Below are 17678 nucleotides of genomic sequence, written 5' to 3' on the forward strand. Positions count from 1 at the left end.
CTGGTTGACCAAAATGCAATAACACTGTCGGTGTGATTGAGGCGTAAGGATGGTTTTGGGAAACAGCTCAGAGATGTAACTATGCTCCTACACTCAACAAAAATGAGGGGTTCAACAAGGGTTCTTCTAAGATCTTCAGGTCTTCGAAGAACCTTAGGGTTCTTGGCACTGAAAAGGTTCTTCCAAGAATCCCATAGGAGGTGGGGTTCATCGAGGAACCTTTGTTGGTGAGGGTTCTTGCAGGAACCTAACTGCCCAACTGAAACCTTTGGATTTGAATTTGATAGGACAGCAGGTGCAGGTACTTAACTGAAAAATGTAAATATCTCCTCAATTTAAAGTAAGGTTGTTCCTTATATGATCTAAATTGATATTGTTTTGTGATGATACCATCTATCTTTTCATATTTGTGCAAATCTTTCTAAAACAGAAAATGGACAGAATTCAATGGATATCCATCAACAAAGAGGTAAGAATATGTAGGCTATAAGAACATGTTGAAGGCTGGCTGTATTGGGTGCAGATGACTGAACTGCTCACTTTGTGTCTGCAGGTATACAGACAAGTAGACATACAAAAGGTATGTCAATTGGTATGTTATGCAGATCACATTACCATCCTCCTCCCTTAATTCGTCAATAAATATCCCATAGGGCTCTACATTATGGACATAGTATACGTATGAAAATCATTATCAAAACGTTTTTTACATTCACATTTACCAAAAAAACAAGGTATGAATTCTGTCGTGTGCGTGTTTTGTTAATCATCTGTATAATTACTATTTTGGGATTCACAGACTTCACCCTCCCTACACCTCTGATGAATATAACAGGAAACCTGTTCGATCACCATGCACTGCAAAATCATTCTGGCTATGGATACAGAGAACATCAACACCCCAGAGGATATATCCATCGGACTTGGGGTTCTGCTGGGAGTTTACCTCATATTTGGATTTTTAAATTCTGCTTTGCCACTAAAATCATAATAAACACTGAGAACTAAAATATTGTGTTATTGTTGTTGTGCGTATTGTTAATAATCAGAGGAGGGGAGGGTAGTTAAAAAATATACCTCAAAAGGTTATTTGATGATCCATTAAAAGGGTTTCTTTGAATAACTTCTAGGGGTTCCCCCACAGTTCAATTTGAAGAACCCCGAAAGGATACGCCAGGAACCTTTTTTAGAGTGTACGAAGGTTCTAACAATAAACGTAGCATTAAGATGCTTTTGAGAAACTGGGGCCTGTTGTTTACGAAGTGTGTGACGAATACAATTTTATTTTATTTGAATAGCTCAGCCTTTGCAACATAGTGTAGCCTATAAACAGAGGTGGAAAAAGTACCCAATTGTCATACTCGAGTAAAATAAAATATACTTTAATATAAAATGTCTCAAGTAAGTGCATTTTTATTTACGGACAGGCAGGGGCACACTCCAACACAGACATAATTTACAAACGACGCGTTTGCGTTTAGTGGGTCCACCAGAGGCAGTATGGATGACCAGGGATGTTCTCTTCATAAGTGCGTGAAATGGACCATTTTCCTGTTCTGTTAAACATTCCAAATGTAACGTGTAAGCCTACTTTTGGGTGTCAGGGAAAACGTATGGAGAAAAAATTAATTAATTAAATTAATTTATCTTTAGGAATGTTTTGGAGTAAAGGTTTTTAGTTAAGTACTTTACACCACTACACACAGGGGTGTCTCACCTGATATCTTCCGGTCATAAATTGGTTCCTGGAAGGTGTACATAAAGGTTGAACGTAGTAATTTTCCAGCCGGACACCTTTAGCTGACAGTTTGTCCAGATTCGGCGTCTTGATCTCTGAACCGTGGTATCCAACATCGTTCCAGCCGAAGTCGTCAGCTAGAATGAATACTATGTGCGGCGGCTGTTTACCCTCTAAAAACAGGGGGCATGACAGCAAGATAATTGCAGTGGCAATCATAGAACTCAATGTTACAGGAAACATTGTCCCCCTTCCTCAAATCGAAGAACCTCGAAAGAAATGATACTATTCATGTAAACAAGGAAGTACTAGTGCAGTACAGATCTACAGTATCTGCAACGCCTGAACGGCAGTCGAAAGCATGATTCAGAAAGGTAATGTAGTTTATTTAATTAAAAAAGCAACAAATCACAAGATGAGGAAATGCACGCGCAATATTGTTTCGCTGTCTTCCAGGTTGAATATTTTTAACTTCCTAGACAGTAACCAATCAGATGACAGCCGGTCACATGAGTAAGTGTCTTTATATGGGCATATGAGTCACACGCCTCAATGTATTGTCTAGCAAGCACACTAAAAAGAAAAGGTCCCTGGAGTATCAAATCAAAACTGTGGGGGGACCCCTATAACCCTATTTTAATAATAATAATAATAATACGCATTACAATAACAAAAATAACAATATTTTTGTTCTCTGTGTTTGTTATGGTTTTAGTGCAAAGCAGGAGGTAAACTCCCAGCAGAGCCCCAAGTCCGATGGGTATATCCTCTGACGTCCATAATGTAGAGGCCTATGGGATAGTCATTGACGAGGTATGGAAGGAGGATGGTAATGTGATCTGCATAACATACCAATTGACCTAATTTTGAACTCCTCCTTGTCTACATACCTACAGACACAAAAGTGAGCAGTTCAGTTATCTGCGCCCAATACAGCCAGCCTTCAACATGTTCTTATAGCCTACACATTCTTACCTCTTTGTTGATTGATATCCATTGAATTGTGTCAATTTTCTGTTTTAGAAAGATTTGCACAAATATGAAAAGATGGATGGTATCATCACAAAACAACATCAACATCAAGGAACAAACCTTACCTTATTTTACTTGAGTATGACAATTGGGTACTTTTTCCACCACTGTTTGTAGGCTTCACTATGTTGGAAAGGCTGAGCTATTCAAATAAAATAAAATTGTATTCGTCACACACTTCGTAAACAACAGGCCCCAGAACCTTCGTACACTCTAAAAAAGGTTCCTGGCGTATCCTTTAGGGGTTCTTCAAATTGAACTGTGGGGGAACCCCTAGAAGTTATTCAAAGAAACCCTTTTAATGGATCATCGAATAACCTTTTGAGGTACATTTTTGAACTACCCTCTCCTCCCCTGATTATTAACAATACGCACAACAACAATAACACAATATTTTAGTTCTCAGTGTTTATTATGATTTTAGTGGCAAAGCAGAATTTAAAAATCCAAATATGAGGTAAACTCCCAGCAGAACCCCAAGTCCGATGGATATATCCTCTGGGGTGTTGATGTTCTCTGTATCCATAGCCAGAATGATCTTCCAGTGCATGGTGATCGAACAGGTTTCCTGTTATATTCATCAGAGGTGTAGGGAGGGTGAAGTCTGTGAATCCCAAAATAGTAATTATACAGATGATTAACAAAACACGCACACGACAGAATTCATACCTTGGTTTTTTTGGTAAATGTGAATGTAAAAAACGTTTTGATAATGATTTTCATACGTATACTATGTCCATAATGTAGAGGCCTATGGGATATTTATTGACGAATTAAGGGAGGAGGATGGTAATGTGATCTGCATAACATACCAATTGACATACCTTTTGTATGTCTACTTGTCTGTATACCTGCAGACACAAAAGTGAGCAGTTCAGTCATCTGCGCCCAATACAGCCAGCCTTCAACATGTTCTTATAGCCTACATATTCTTACCTCTTTGTTGATTGATATCCATTGAATTCTGTCCATTTTCTGTTTTAGAAAGATTTGCACAAATATGAAAAGATAGATGGTATCATCACAAAACAATATCAATTTAGATCATATAAGGAACAACCTTACTTTACATTGAGGAGATCTTTACATTTTTCAGTTAAGTACGTGCACCTGCTGTCCTATCAAATTCAAATCCAAAGGTTTCAGTTGGGCAGTTAGGTTCTTGCAAGAACCCTCACCAACAAAGGTTCCTCGATGAACCCCACCTCCTATGGGGTTATTGGAAGAACCTTTTGGGGGCCATGTTCAGTGCCAAGAACCCTAAGGTTCTTCAAAGAATTGAGGATCTTAGAAGAACCCTTGTTGAACCCCACATTTTTAGAGTGTAGGACTTTCTGGGAGTGGTCTGAGTGGGGAGGGGGAAACTGAGAGGTTTGGAACTCTGTTTCAAGTAATTTACCACCTGGTGATGTCACCAAGCAGGCCAAAACTCCATCCCACCACAACAGGCTGAAAGACCTTTTCAAAAAGCTCTTAAGCTTTCAAGTGACTTTCCCTTCGTGTCCATCTCCAGAGCCATGCTCCAGCAGGGTCGTTTGAGTGGACGGGATATATGGTATATGAAATGAAGTGCCCTTTAACATGGACCACGTAGTCAATAAATCTATTTCAAAATAAATACCCTACTGTTCAAGTTTGGGGTCACTTAGAAATGTCCTTGTTTTTGAAAGAAAAACACTTTTTTTTCTACATTTAAAATAACATCAAATTCATCAGAAATACAGTGTAGACATTGTTAATGTTGTAAATGACTATTGTAGCTGGAAACGGCAGATTTTAAAAGAACACAAAAAAAAACAGAATATTTACATAGGCGTACAGAGGCCCATTATCAGCAACCATCACTCCTGTGTTCCAATGGCACGTTGTGTTAGCTAATCCAAGTTTATCATTTAAAAAGACTAATTGTTCATTAGAAAATCCTTTTGCAATTATGTTGGCACAGCTGAAAACTGTTGTCCTCATTAAAGAAGCAATAAAACTGGCCTTCTTTAGACTAGTTGAGTATCTGGAGCATCAGCATTTGTGAGTTCGATTACAGGCTCAAAATGGCCAGAAACAAAGAACTTTCTTCTGAAACTCGTTAGTCTATTGTTCTTCTGAGAAATGAATGCTATTCCATGTGAGAAATTTCCAAGAAACTGAAGATCTCATAAAAAGCTGTGTACTGCTCCCTTCACAGAACAGCGCAAACTGGCGCTAACCAGAATGGAAAGAGGAGTGGGAGGCCCCGGTGTACAACTGATTGCAAAAGGGTTTTCTAACCTAGCCTTTTTAAAATCTAGCCTTTTTAAAATGATAAACTTGGATTAGCTAACACAACGTGCCATTGGAACACAGGAGTGATGGTTGCCGATAATGGGCCTCTGTACACCTAATGTATGTAGATATCCCATAAAAAATCTGTCGTTTCCAGCTGCAATAGTCATTTACAACATTAAGAATACATTGTATTTCTGATCAATTTTATGTTATTTTAATGGACAGATAATGAGCTTCACTTTCAACAACAAGGACATTTCTAAGTGATCCCAAACTTTTGAACGGTAGTGTATATAAATAAGAACTTGCTAAATAGCCTAAATTCAGCACTTTGTCCCGCTGTGCACCCTCTGTGAATTTCCAGAAGATTTTAACCTACTTACTCCCCAAATTTCACAATTTTTTTATAAAAAAATAAAAAATTCTGCAGCATTGATGGTCCCCAAAAACACAATGGCCTCCATCAAGTTGAAGAAGTTGGGAACCAACAAGACTCTTCCTAGAGCTGGCTGCCCGGCCAAACTGATCATTCGGGGGAGAAGGGCCTTTGTCAGGGATGTGACCAAGAACCCGATGGTCACTCTGACAGAGCTCCAGAGTTCCTCTGTGGAGATGGGAGAACCTTCCAGAAGGACAACCATCTCTGCAGCACTCTACCAATCAGGGATTTATGGTAGAGTGACCAGATGGAAGCCACGCCTCAGTAAATGGCACGACAGCCCGCTTGGAGTTTGCCAAAAGGTACAGTGCCTTGCGAAAGTATTCGGCCCCCTTGAACTTTGCGACCTTTTGCCACATTTCAGGCTTCAAACATAAAGATATAAAACTGTATTTTTTTTGTGAAGAATCAACAACAAGTGGGACACAATCATGAAGTGGAACGACATTTATTGGATGTTTCAAACTTTTTTAACAAATCAAAAACTGAAAAATTGGGCGTGCAAAATTATTCAGCCCCTTTACTTTCAGTGCAGCAAACTCTCTCCAGAAGTTCAGTGAGGATCTCTGAATGATCCAATGTTGACCTAAATGACTAATGATGATAAATACAATCCACCTGTGTGTAATCAAGTCTCCGTATAAATGCACCTGCAATGTGATAGTCTCAGAGGTCCGTTAAAAGCGCAGAGAGCATCATGAAGAACAAGGAACACACCAGGCAGGTCCGAGATACTGTTGTGAAGAAGTTTAAAGCCGGATTTGGATACAAAAAAGAATCCCAAGCTTTAAACATCCCAAGGAGCACTGTGCAAGCGATAATATTGAAATGGAAGGAGTATCAGACCACTGCAAATCTACCAAGACCTGGCCGTCCCTCTAAACTTTCAGCTCATACAAGGAGAAGACTGATCAGAGATGCAGCCAAGAGGCCCATGATCACTCTGGATGAACTGCAGAGATCTACAGCTGAGGTGGGAGACTCTGTCCATAGGACAACAATCAGTCGTATATTGCACAAATCTGGCCTTTATGGAAGAGTGGCAAGAAGAAAGCCATTTCTTAAAGATATCCATAAAAAGTGTTGTTTAAAGTTTGCCACAAGCCACCTGGGAGACACACCAAACATGTGGAAGAAGGTGCTCTGGTCAGATGAAACCAAAATTGAACTTTTTGGCAACGATGCAAAACGTTATGTTTGGCGTAAAAGCAACACAGCTCATCACCCTGAACACACCATCCCCACTGTCAAACATGGTGGTAGCAGCATCATGGTTTGGGCCTGCTTTTCTTCAGCAGGGACAGGGAAGATGGTTAAAATTGATGGGAAGATGGATGGAGCCAAATACAGGACCATTCTGGAAGAAAACCTGATGGAGTCTGCAAAAGACCTGAGACTGGGACGGAGATTTGTCTTCCAACAAGACAATGATCCAAAACATAAAGCAAAATCTACAATGGAATGGTTCAAAAATAAACATATCCAGGTGTTAGAATGGCCAAGTCAAAGTCCAGACCTGAATCCAATCGAGAATCTGTGGAAAGAACTGAAAACTGCTGTTCACAAATGCTCTCCATCCAACCTCACTGAGCTCAAGCTGTTTTGCAAGGAGGAATGGGAAAAATGTTCAGTCTCTCGATGTGCAAAACTGATAGAGACATACCCCAAGCGACTTACAGCTGTAATTGCAGCAAAAGGTGGCGCTACAAAGTATTAACTTAAGGGGGTTGAATAATTTTACACACCCAATTTTTCAGTTTTTGATTTGTTAAAAAGGTTTGCAATATCCAATAAATTTCGTTCCACTTCATGATTGTGTCCCACTTGTTGTTGATTCTTCACAAAAAAATACAGTTTTTATATCTTTATGTTTGAAGCCTGAAATGTGGCAAAAGGTCACAAAGTTCAAGGGGGCCGAATACTTTCGCAAGGCACTGTACCTAAAGGACTCTCCTGAATGCCAAGCATCACATCTGGAGGGAACCTGGCACCATCCCTACGGTAAAGCATGGTGGTGGCAGCATCACAGTGGGGATGTTTTTCAGTGGTATGGACTGGGAGACTAGTCAAGATGGAGGGAAAGATGAACAGAGCAAAGTACAGAGAGATCCTTGATGAAAACCTGCTCCAGCGTATTTAGGACCTCAGACTGGGGTGAAGGTACACCTTCCAAAGGGACAACGGCCCTAAGCACACAGCCAAGTCAACACAGGAGTGGCTTTGGGACAAGTCTCTGAATGTCCTTGAGTGGCCCAGCCAGAGCCTGGACTTAAACCCAATCGAACATCTCTGGAGAGACCTGAAAATAGCCATACAGCGATGCTCCCCATCTAACCTGACAGAGCTTGAAAGGATCTGCAGAGAATATTGGGAGAAAGTCCCCAAATACACTTGTGCCAAGCTTGTAGCGTCATACCCAAGAAGACTCAAGGATGTAATTGCTGCCAAAGGTGCATCAACAAAGTACTGAGTAAAGGGTATGAATATTTATGTAAATGTGATATTTAAGTTTTTAATGAAAAACTTGAGAAACATATTTCCACTTTGATATTATGAGGTATTATGTGTATGTTCGTGACCAAAAATGTCAATTTAATCCATTTTAAAAAAATGTGGAAAATGTCAAGGGATGTGGATACTTTCTTAAGGCACTGTATAGATAAAGTGACAAGGCAACAGGATAGATAATAGACAGTAGCAGCTGTGTGTGTGTATTTGTGGCATCAGTATGCATGTGTATGCGTTGTGTGTGTGTCTGTGTGTTGGGATGTCAGTGTAAGTACAGTATGAATGAGTGTGTGGGTAGTCCAATGTGTGTGCATGGAGTCAGTGCAAGAGCTAGTGCAAAAACGGGTCAATGCAGGTCCGGATAGCCATTTGATTAGCTCTAAAGCAGTTGTTTATCAGTCTTATGGCTTGCAGGTAAAAGCTGTTCAGGGTCCTGTTGATTCCAGACTTGGTGCACTGGTATCGCTAGCCGTAAGGTAGCAGAGAGAATAGTCTATGGCTTGGGTGGCTGGAGTGTTTGACCATTTTTGGGGCCTTTCTCTGACACCGCCTGGTATAGAGGTCCTGGATGCCAGGGAGCCTGTAATCCATGACTTGTGGTATGTACGTGCTGTCACTGTGGGAACAACATTGTCAATGTACTTATTAATGAAGCCGGTGACTGATGAGGTAAATTCCTCAATGTTATCGGATGAATCCCGGAACACATTCCACTGTGCAAAACAGTCCTGTAGCTTAGCATCCGCTTAGTCGGACCACTTCCGTATTGAGCGCATCACTGGTACTTCCTGTTTGAGTTTTTGCTTGTAAGCAGGGATCAGGAGGGTAGATTTATGGTATGATTTGCCAAAGGGATGGTGAAGAAAGAACTTGTATGTGTTTCTTTGTGTGGAGTCAAGGTGATCTAGAGTTTTTTTTTTTTTTTTGTCTCTAGTTGCACAGGTGACATGCTGGTAAAAATGAAGTAAAACAGATTTCAATTTTCCTGCATTAAAATCACCGGACAGAAAAAAACGTTGCCTGCATTTTCTTGTGGCCCTATACCGCTCACAGAGTGCGGTCTTAGTGCCAACATTGGTTTGTGGTGGTAAAAAGACAACTACTAAAAATATAGTATGGTCTGCAGCTTATCATGAGGTATTCTAACTCGGGTGAGCAAAAACTCAAGACATCCTTAACATTAGAGATTGCACACCAGCTTTTGTTACCAGGGCATCAGGTAGCCTAGCGGTTAGAGGGTTGGGCCAGTAACCAAAAAGGCTGTGCTCTTGAGGAAGGCACTTAACCTTAACTTGCTCTTTGGGCACCGTACTACTATGGCTGACCATGTAAAACAGCACATTTCACTGCACCTATCCAATGTTTTATTTGATCATTTTTTAAACAAAGGAACACACCCCTCCCCCACTCGCCTTACCCGAGTCTGCCGTCCGATCTTAACGATGCATCGATGTATATCCATGTCCTCGTTCAGCCGTGACTCCGATAAACATAGGATGTTGCAGTTTTTCAGGTTCCGTTGATAGGATAGTCTCGAACAGAGCTCCTCTGACTGCACGTTTGCCAAAAAAACAGGCGGTCTACTTGCTCGCCGAGGTTGTCTCGTCATGTCGCCGCCTCGCTTTCCTCTTTTCGCCGCCGCTTCCTCTGCCGAGTCCCAGGGCATCAGGGCCTGGTCCGGCGTACGCAGAATGCTCAGAGCTGCCAACTCATTGAAGTAGAAATGTTCATCCAAATGGAGGTTAGTGATCGCTGCTCTGACGTCCAGAAGCTGTTTTCAGGTCATAGGAAATGATGGCGGAAACATTGTGTACAAAAACATTAAGACTGGCGTAAAATATATATTTAAAAAAAAACACTAAATAGGAGAATTGGTCTGGAGCCCTTATTAAGACAGCAGCTATCCACTGCAGCGCCCTCATTTTTAAACTCGTTCCACCAGAGGTATGGCTACCTCTTGGGCACTGTTCTAAGGCATCTCCTTACAGGAGATTTGCGTTATGGCATGTTAGGCCACCCCTCATACGCTTAAAAGGTATTTACCAGTTGGTGCTCAGTCTCGGCGCCTCTGTGGAGTGATGTTATAAGGACTAACCTGGCTATGGAGAGCATTTCTGCAATACAGGTGTTGGCCATATCCTAATGTGAGACATTGGATCAAGCATTTGGAATAGAACTCAGGGTTACACCTCGTTTCCCTGCTCGCAAGAGAGGCATGCTTGAGAATGACCAGTGGGCCAGTCGCTGTGGGATTGGCTCTTCAAGCCCAGTGATCCGCCAAGCGGATCCCAATGTGAGACGTCTCACTCGTAGTATCATAGAACCGGGGTTACGCAAGTAACTCTGAGTTATGTTATAGTGGAGAGACACTTGTAATACTCAGCCAAGTTAATGTAACCAGTGAGCTTGATGTTGCTCCATACAGCGAGAGGGATGAATTATAGTGTGTGAAATATGCAGAATCATTAGAAAACGCATGACAGCACAGGACCAAGCTTACCATTGGCTTTAATTAACCAAAGTTCAAATGTACAGACAATTTGACAAAATAATGTAAACACATTTAGCACAATTTATTTTACATAGTGTTCTTAAAATACTGTTCCTTTTGGTTACCACTGCCCGTTAGCTAGTTAGCTTGTCCTTGTGCTCAGGTTATTACGTCTGCAATATGCCCACCTTGCTTTTAAGACTGAGTATTCTGTCATAAAAATAATCTGTTACCTTCTAACAGGATGGCAGCACACTGAGGTTTATACAAAGCATTATCAAAGTTCATAGTCTCTTCTATATAATGTACAAAACGACTACAGTAGACAGAATTATACCACCGCAATACTGAGAGATTAAAATGCCACCTATCAGTAATGATTGCCTCTGTTGCTAAGCAGTTATGGGTTGAATGGTTTCAAGACTCCAACCAAACAATCCGTCCATGCTAGTATGGACATTGGAAATTGGAACCTAGAGTTGAGCTCTTATGCACATTCTGGGTTACTTTAGTTGTTCCTGCTTCTTCCTAACCAGGTGACCAAATAGGAAAGAGGAAGTAATTTATAATGTATTTTTTACATCACTGTCAAAGTCTCCATCTCAAATGATACCATATTCCCTGTATAGTGTGCACTACTTTGGGCCACACAGGGTATAGGGTGTCATTTGAGTATTGTTCATCACATGTCAGTCTTTTTCATCATAAGTCACCATAATCATAACAGTAACACTACAGTAGACAGCATAGTTCACATCACATTGTTAGTGGTTGGTGTCAGTTCTTCTGTTTGGAGATTCTAAATGGACCTGGGTTGCAATTAGCACCAGAAGGTAGCTAAATAAAGCACACCTTTTCTGTAAATACTTGAAAGAAAACAGATCCTATTTGGATACAGGTCTGGTAGTCTGGTTCTAAGCTGCCCCCCCCCCCCCCCCCTGTGTGTAGGCCTTAATCTTAACCTTCTTCTGCAGCCAGTTCTTGGTGGGTTAAGTGAAGACCAGTGGCTCCTAGACTACCATGGCAGGGTATGTCCTCCCCAACATCTCCACCTCCACCCTCTGCCCCACAGGACACAGCTCCACTGGCAGATAGGCAAATGCCAGACTCCTCTGGGTGGTGTAGCTGTAGGTCCCTGATGTAGTGTTGCCAACCACCTAGGAGAGAGAGAACAGGGCAATAAGCTATATTATTTTCTATATGATGGTTGCAGGTACTGTAGGACAATGCTGGGTGGTGTAGAGTTTAGAAACAATTATTAAAGTGTCACTCCACAATGATACAATTATTGACAATACATATTACGCATTAAAAAACCACATTGTGGAACATCTATAATGCATTCCATAATCTACATTGTTGGTAACACTGTTGGTGTAAGTGAAAGCCTCTGTTGTGTTGCCTTTTTGCCACCGGGCGGACACACACAGCTCACCTTGCCGTTGAGCCAGATGGTCCCGTCGACAGCTTCCTCTTCAGACCTTTAGCTTTGATCTCCTGCAGTGCTGTCTTACCGATGAATTCTGCAGGCTGGAGACAAGGAGAGTGATGTTTGTGTGTCTGTGTGTGTGTACTGTATTTAAACATAGCATTTATTAAAGAATACAGGTGTGTAGGAGAATTAGGATACTGGCTACATGGCCACAATTTCATAACATCTAAACATAACCCACCCGGTTTGAATATGAACACCTCTACTTGAACCCCCAGACGGTGGCTGACTGGTGAGAGAGTAACAATGTAACAATGTCTACCTTGTTGAGATTGATTGAAGTAGTCCAGACCAGCTTCCAGAGGGTTGGTGTCAAAGTTAATCTGATAAAAAAAAATACGTCAATCCATACCGCATGAGAGTACGTGTGTGTACCTCTGCACCCCAGCCTCTAAAGCCCTTCTCCAGTCGTAGTGATGACGTTGTGTGTGTGTGTACCCCAGCCTCTAAAGCCCTTCTCCAGTCGTAGTGATGGCGTAGGTACCAAATCTGTCGATTCCCTCATCCTGTCCTGCTTCCATGATAGCATGGTACACCGCTGCCATGTCCTTCGGAGGTAGATACAGCTCCCAGCCCAACTCGCCTGAAACACACGCAGTCAGTTACGCTGTACATGCTACACATGTACTCTTAAACACACACACACACACACGTCTGTGTAGGAGACCCTGGTAGCTCTGAGGTTGATGCCAGCCAGTTGAAGGGGTTTGCAGTGGAGTAACTTGAGGCCTGCATCGCTTATAAAAAATAATTGAACCTTTTTATTTAACCAAGCAAGTCCGTTCAGAACAAATTCGTATTTACAATGACGGCCAAATTGTGCACCTCCCTATAGGACTCCCAATCACGGCTGGATGTGATACAGCCTAGATTTGAACCAGGGACTGTAGTAACGCCTCTTGCACTGAGTTGCAGTGCCTTAGACCACTGCACCACTCGGGGACCGCTCATGTTCTACAGAAAGTCACTCAGGAGGACGTCTCTAGTCTTTGGTCCAGCCACAGCCAACACCCCAATGTCCTCTGTCATGTTACGTTATCCCTCCTTCTGTCTCCTATCCACCTGGGGTTAGAGAGGGATCCATAGGGTTATATGGTTAAACTTACAATTTCAAGGAATAGAAACGCCTGCACAATGTCGACTCAATTAATCCACCAATCAAAGTCTCCATTAAGGATTTGATCAGTTGAATCCGGTGTTCTACTGCAGGGCTGGAGCAAAACCATTGACCCACAGGGCCCTTGGTGGAGAAGATTGGCCACCTCTGCCTGCCCTGCCGTAAGGCTGCAGTGCAGATTTCCTGACTGTCAGTGTTCTCCTGATACCACTAGGGGGCGAAATACAATACTAAGCTGTCTCGGGGTGTGAGAGAGCTGAATGAATAGGAGATGAATTCGTTTTTAATGTGCTGTTCCCTATTGGAGCAGAGAGAGGGGGCGTTTACATTATCAGCTGCTGTGAGGAGTTGGAGTACAGAGTTATACTAGCAGTGTTTTTTATGTGGGTTAGAATAATGTTAGATAATGGGATATTGAATCATGTTATATGGGACGGTTTGACTCTACACCTGGCCTGAGCTGCTTAGAGTCTGTCCGTCTGTCTCCGTGTGTGTTACCTGAGGTTGTGCAGTTCTGATCCGGTCCTGTGATGAGGAGGAACTCTCCAGGTGCGAGCGGGGTAATGGTGACCTCAGTGTAGACTCTGAGTGGGGGTCGACATATGGTTGATGTTAATTAGGCCCACTTGACAGGGGAGAGAGAGGAACATAAATATACTTCCTAAGCCCAACAACCTCAAACAGGTCATTATGTTCAAACTCAACACCGCCTCCTGTTGGCAGTAGCGAGTTTCATAGAGACTGGGAGTCATACAGTGGTGCAGTGAGTTGTCTATGAGAGTGAATGAGTTTAGCCTGGCGTGAAGCAGTGGCACATTCAGTTTCTCTCACCTTGGGCATAGTGTTGGTGAGATACAGTAAGATGTGATATAAGAGAACATTGAGTACTAATACAGTGAGTTGTATATAGTGTTTTCCTTCCCCTGGGCACAGTGTTATCCTTACCTTGGGCATAGTGTTATCCTTACCTTGGGCATAGTGTTTTCCTTACCTTGGGCATAGTGTTTTCCTTACCTTGGGCATAGTGTTTTCCTTCCCTTGGGCATAGTGTTTTCCTTACCTTGGGCATAGTGTTTTCCTTACCTTGGGCATAGTGTTTTCCTTACCTTGGGCATAGTGTTTTCCTTACCTTGGGCATAGTGTTTTCCTTACCTTGGGCATAGTGTTTTCCTTACCTTGGGCATAGTGTTTTCCTTACCTTAGGCATAGTGTTCTTCTTACCTTGGGCATAGTGTTATCCTTACCTTGGGCATAGTGTTATCCTTACCTTGGGCATAGTGTTAACCTTACCTTGGGCATAGTGTTAACCTTACCTTGGGCATAGTGTTATCCTTACCTTGGGCATAGTGTTAACCTTACCTTGGGCATAGTGTTATCCTTACCTTGGGCATAGTGTTATCCTTACCTTGGGCATAGTGTTAACCTTACCTTGGGCATAGTGTTAACCTTACCTTGGGCATAGTGTTATCCTTACCTTGGGCATGGTGTTATCCTTACCTTGGGCATAGTGTTATCCTTACCTTGGGCATGGTGTTATCCTTACCTTGGGCATAGTGTTTTCCTTACCTTGGGCATAGTGTTATCCTTCCCTTGGGCATAGTGTTTTCCTTACCTTGGGCATAGTGTTTTCCTTACCTTGGGCATAGTGTTTTCCTTACCTTGGGCATAGTGTTTTCCTTCCCTTAGGCATAGTGTTATCCTTACCTTGGGCACAGTGTTATCCTTACCTTGGGCACAGTGTTATCCTTTCCTTGGGCATAGTGTTATCCTTTCCTTGGGCATAGTGTTATCCTTTCCTTGGGCATAGTGTTATCCTTTCCTTGGGCATAGTGTTATCCTTACCTTGGGCATAGTGTTATCCTTACCTTGGGCATAGTGTTATCCTTACCTTGGGCATAGTGTTTTCCTTACCTTGGGCATAGTGTTATCCTTACCTTGGGCATAGTGTTATCCTTACCTTGGGCATAGTGTTTTCCTTACCTTGGGCATAGTGTTTTCCTTACCTTGGGCATAGTGTTATCCTTACCTTGGGCATAGTGTTATCCTTACCTTGGGCATAGTGTTTTCCTTACCTTGGGCATAGTGTTTTCCTTACCTTGGGCATAGTGTTTTCCTTACCTTGGGCATAGTGTTTTCCTTACCTTGGGCATAGTGTTTTCCTTACCTTGGGCATAGTGTTATCCTTACCTTGGGCATAGTGTTATCCTTACCTTGGGCATAGTGTTATCCTTACCTTGGGCATGGTGTTATCCTTACCTTGGGCATAGTGTTTTCCTTACCTTGGGCATAGTGTTATCCTTCCCTTGGGCATAGTGTTTTCCTTACCTTGGGCATAGTGTTTTCCTTACCTTGGGCATAGTGTTTTCCTTACCTTGGGCATAGTGTTTTCCTTCCCTTAGGCATAGTGTTATCCTTCCCTTGGGCACAGTGTTATCCTTACCTTGGGCATAGTGTTATCCTTTCCTTGGGCATAGTGTTATCCTTTCCTTGGGCATAGTGTTATCCTTTCCTTGGGCATAGTGTTATCCTTACCTTGGGCATAGTGTTATCCTTACCTTGGGCATAGTGTTATCCTTACCTTGGGCATAGTGTTTTCCTTACCTTGGGCATAGTGTTATCCTTACCTTGGGCATGGTGTTATCCTTACCTTGGGCATAGTGTTTTCCTTACCTTGGGCATAGTGTTATCCTTCCCTTGGGCATAGTGTTTTCCTTACCTTGGGCATAGTGTTTTCCTTACCTTGGGCATAGTGTTTTCCTTACCTTGGGCATAGTGTTTTCCTTCCCTTAGGCATAGTGTTATCCTTCCCTTGGGCACAGTGTTATCCTTACCTTGGGCATAGTGTTATCCTTTCCTTGGGCATAGTGTTATCCTTTCCTTGGGCATAGTGTTATCCTTTCCTTGGGCATAGTGTTATCCTTACCTTGGGCATAGTGTTATCCTTACCTTGGGCATAGTGTTATCCTTACCTTGGGCATAGTGTTTTCCTTACCTTGGGCATAGTGTATCCTTACCTTGGGCATAGTGTTTTCCTTACCTTGGGCATAGTGTTTTCCTTACCTTGGGCATAGTGTTTTCCTTACCTTGGGCATAGTGTTTTCCTTACCTTGGGCATAGTGTTTTCCTTACCTTGGGCATAGTGTTATCCTTACCTTGGGCATAGTGTTATCCTTACCTTGGACATAGTGTTTTCCTTACCTTGGACATAGTGTTATCCTTACCTTGGGCATAGTGTTATCCTACCTTGGGCATAGTGTTATCCTTACCTTGGGCATAGTGTTATCCTTACCTTGGGCATAGTGTTATCCTTACCTTGGGCATAGTGTTATCCTTACCTTGGGCATAGTGTTATCCTTACCTTGGGCATAGTGTTATCCTTACCTTGGGCATAGTGTTATCCTTACCTTGGGCATAGTGTTATCCTTACCTTGGGCATAGTGTTTTCCTTACCTTGGGCATAGTGTTTTCCTTACCTTGGGCATAGTGTTTTCCTTACCTTGGGCATAGTGTTTTCCTTACCTTGGGCATAGTGTTTTCCTTACCTTGGGCATAGTGTTATCCTTACCTTGGGCATAGTGTTATCCTTACCTTGGGCATAGTGTTATCCTTACCTTGGGCATAGTGTTATCCTTACCTTGGGCATAGTGTTATCCTTACCTTGGGCATAGTGTTATCCTTACCTTGGGCATAGTGTTTTCCTTACCTTGGGCATAGTGTTTTCCTTACCTTGGGCATAGTGTTTTCTTTACCTTGGGCATAGTGTTAGCGAACAGTCTGTCCAGTTGTTTTTGGGAGTCCTTCCCTTTAACCATGAACTTCCCGAAGGGTGTAAGGTCCACGACCTCAACCTTCTCCATCACCAGGTTAGACTCCCTCCCCACTGGACCGAACCAGTTGGTACGCCTGAAACTCGGACTGGGGAGAACAGACAGACACTTGGGGGTTAGTTACTTGGTTTATTTCAAATGTAATGACTGAAAGTATTAACTGAGACAGCAGTTAGTTACTTTATATATTTAACAATTATATTTGAATAAGTAAGTTGACTGAAAGTGAAAATACATTCACAGTAATGACTTCAGAGGAGGTGCTTTCGGACTAGCGTTTCTTGATCAAATCAAATCAAATCAAATTTATTTATATAGCCCTTCGTACATCAGCTGATATCTCAAAGTGCTGTACAGAAACCCAGCCTAAAACCCCAAACAGCAAGCAATGCAGGTGTAGAAGCACGGTGGCTAGGAAAAACTCCCTAGAAAGGCCAATACCTAGGAAGAAACCTAGAGAGGAACCAGGCTATGTGGGGTGGCCAGTCCTCTTCTGGCTGTGCCGGGTAGAGATTATAACAGAACATGGCCAAGATGTTCAAATGTTCATAAATGACCAGCATGGTCGAATAATAATAAGACAGAACAGTTGAAACTGGAGCAGCAGCACAGTCAGGTGGAAGTTGAAACTGGAGCAGCAGCATGGCCAGGTGGACTGGGGACAGCAAGGAGTCATCATGTCAGGTAGTCCTGGGGCATGGTCCTAGGGCTCAGGTCAGTTGAAACTGGAACAGCAGCATGGCCAGGTGGACTGGGGACAGCAAGGAGTCAT

The 17678-nt window shown here is 42.5% G+C and overlaps 1 protein-coding gene and 1 pseudogene across 1 annotated transcript in view; both read right to left on the reverse strand.

The window, feature by feature from the left end:
- Nucleotides 1-2204, reverse strand: part of arsb (arylsulfatase B) — a 43886-nt gene extending 41682 nt beyond the window's left edge. The window contains exon 1 of the mRNA XM_020466154.2: nt 1718-2204. Within this exon, the coding sequence (XP_020321743.1) occupies nt 1718-1981 (264 nt within the window). The 5' untranslated portion in view covers nt 1982-2204. The remainder of the gene's footprint in view (nt 1-1717) is intronic.
- A 416-nt stretch (nt 2205-2620) lies between these two features.
- Nucleotides 2621-17678, reverse strand: part of LOC116358223 (dimethylglycine dehydrogenase, mitochondrial-like) — a 57461-nt pseudogene continuing 42403 nt past the window's right edge.

Source organism: Oncorhynchus kisutch, linkage group LG29, assembly GCF_002021735.2.
Source record: "Oncorhynchus kisutch isolate 150728-3 linkage group LG29, Okis_V2, whole genome shotgun sequence".
Lineage (NCBI taxonomy): Eukaryota > Metazoa > Chordata > Actinopteri > Salmoniformes > Salmonidae > Oncorhynchus > Oncorhynchus kisutch.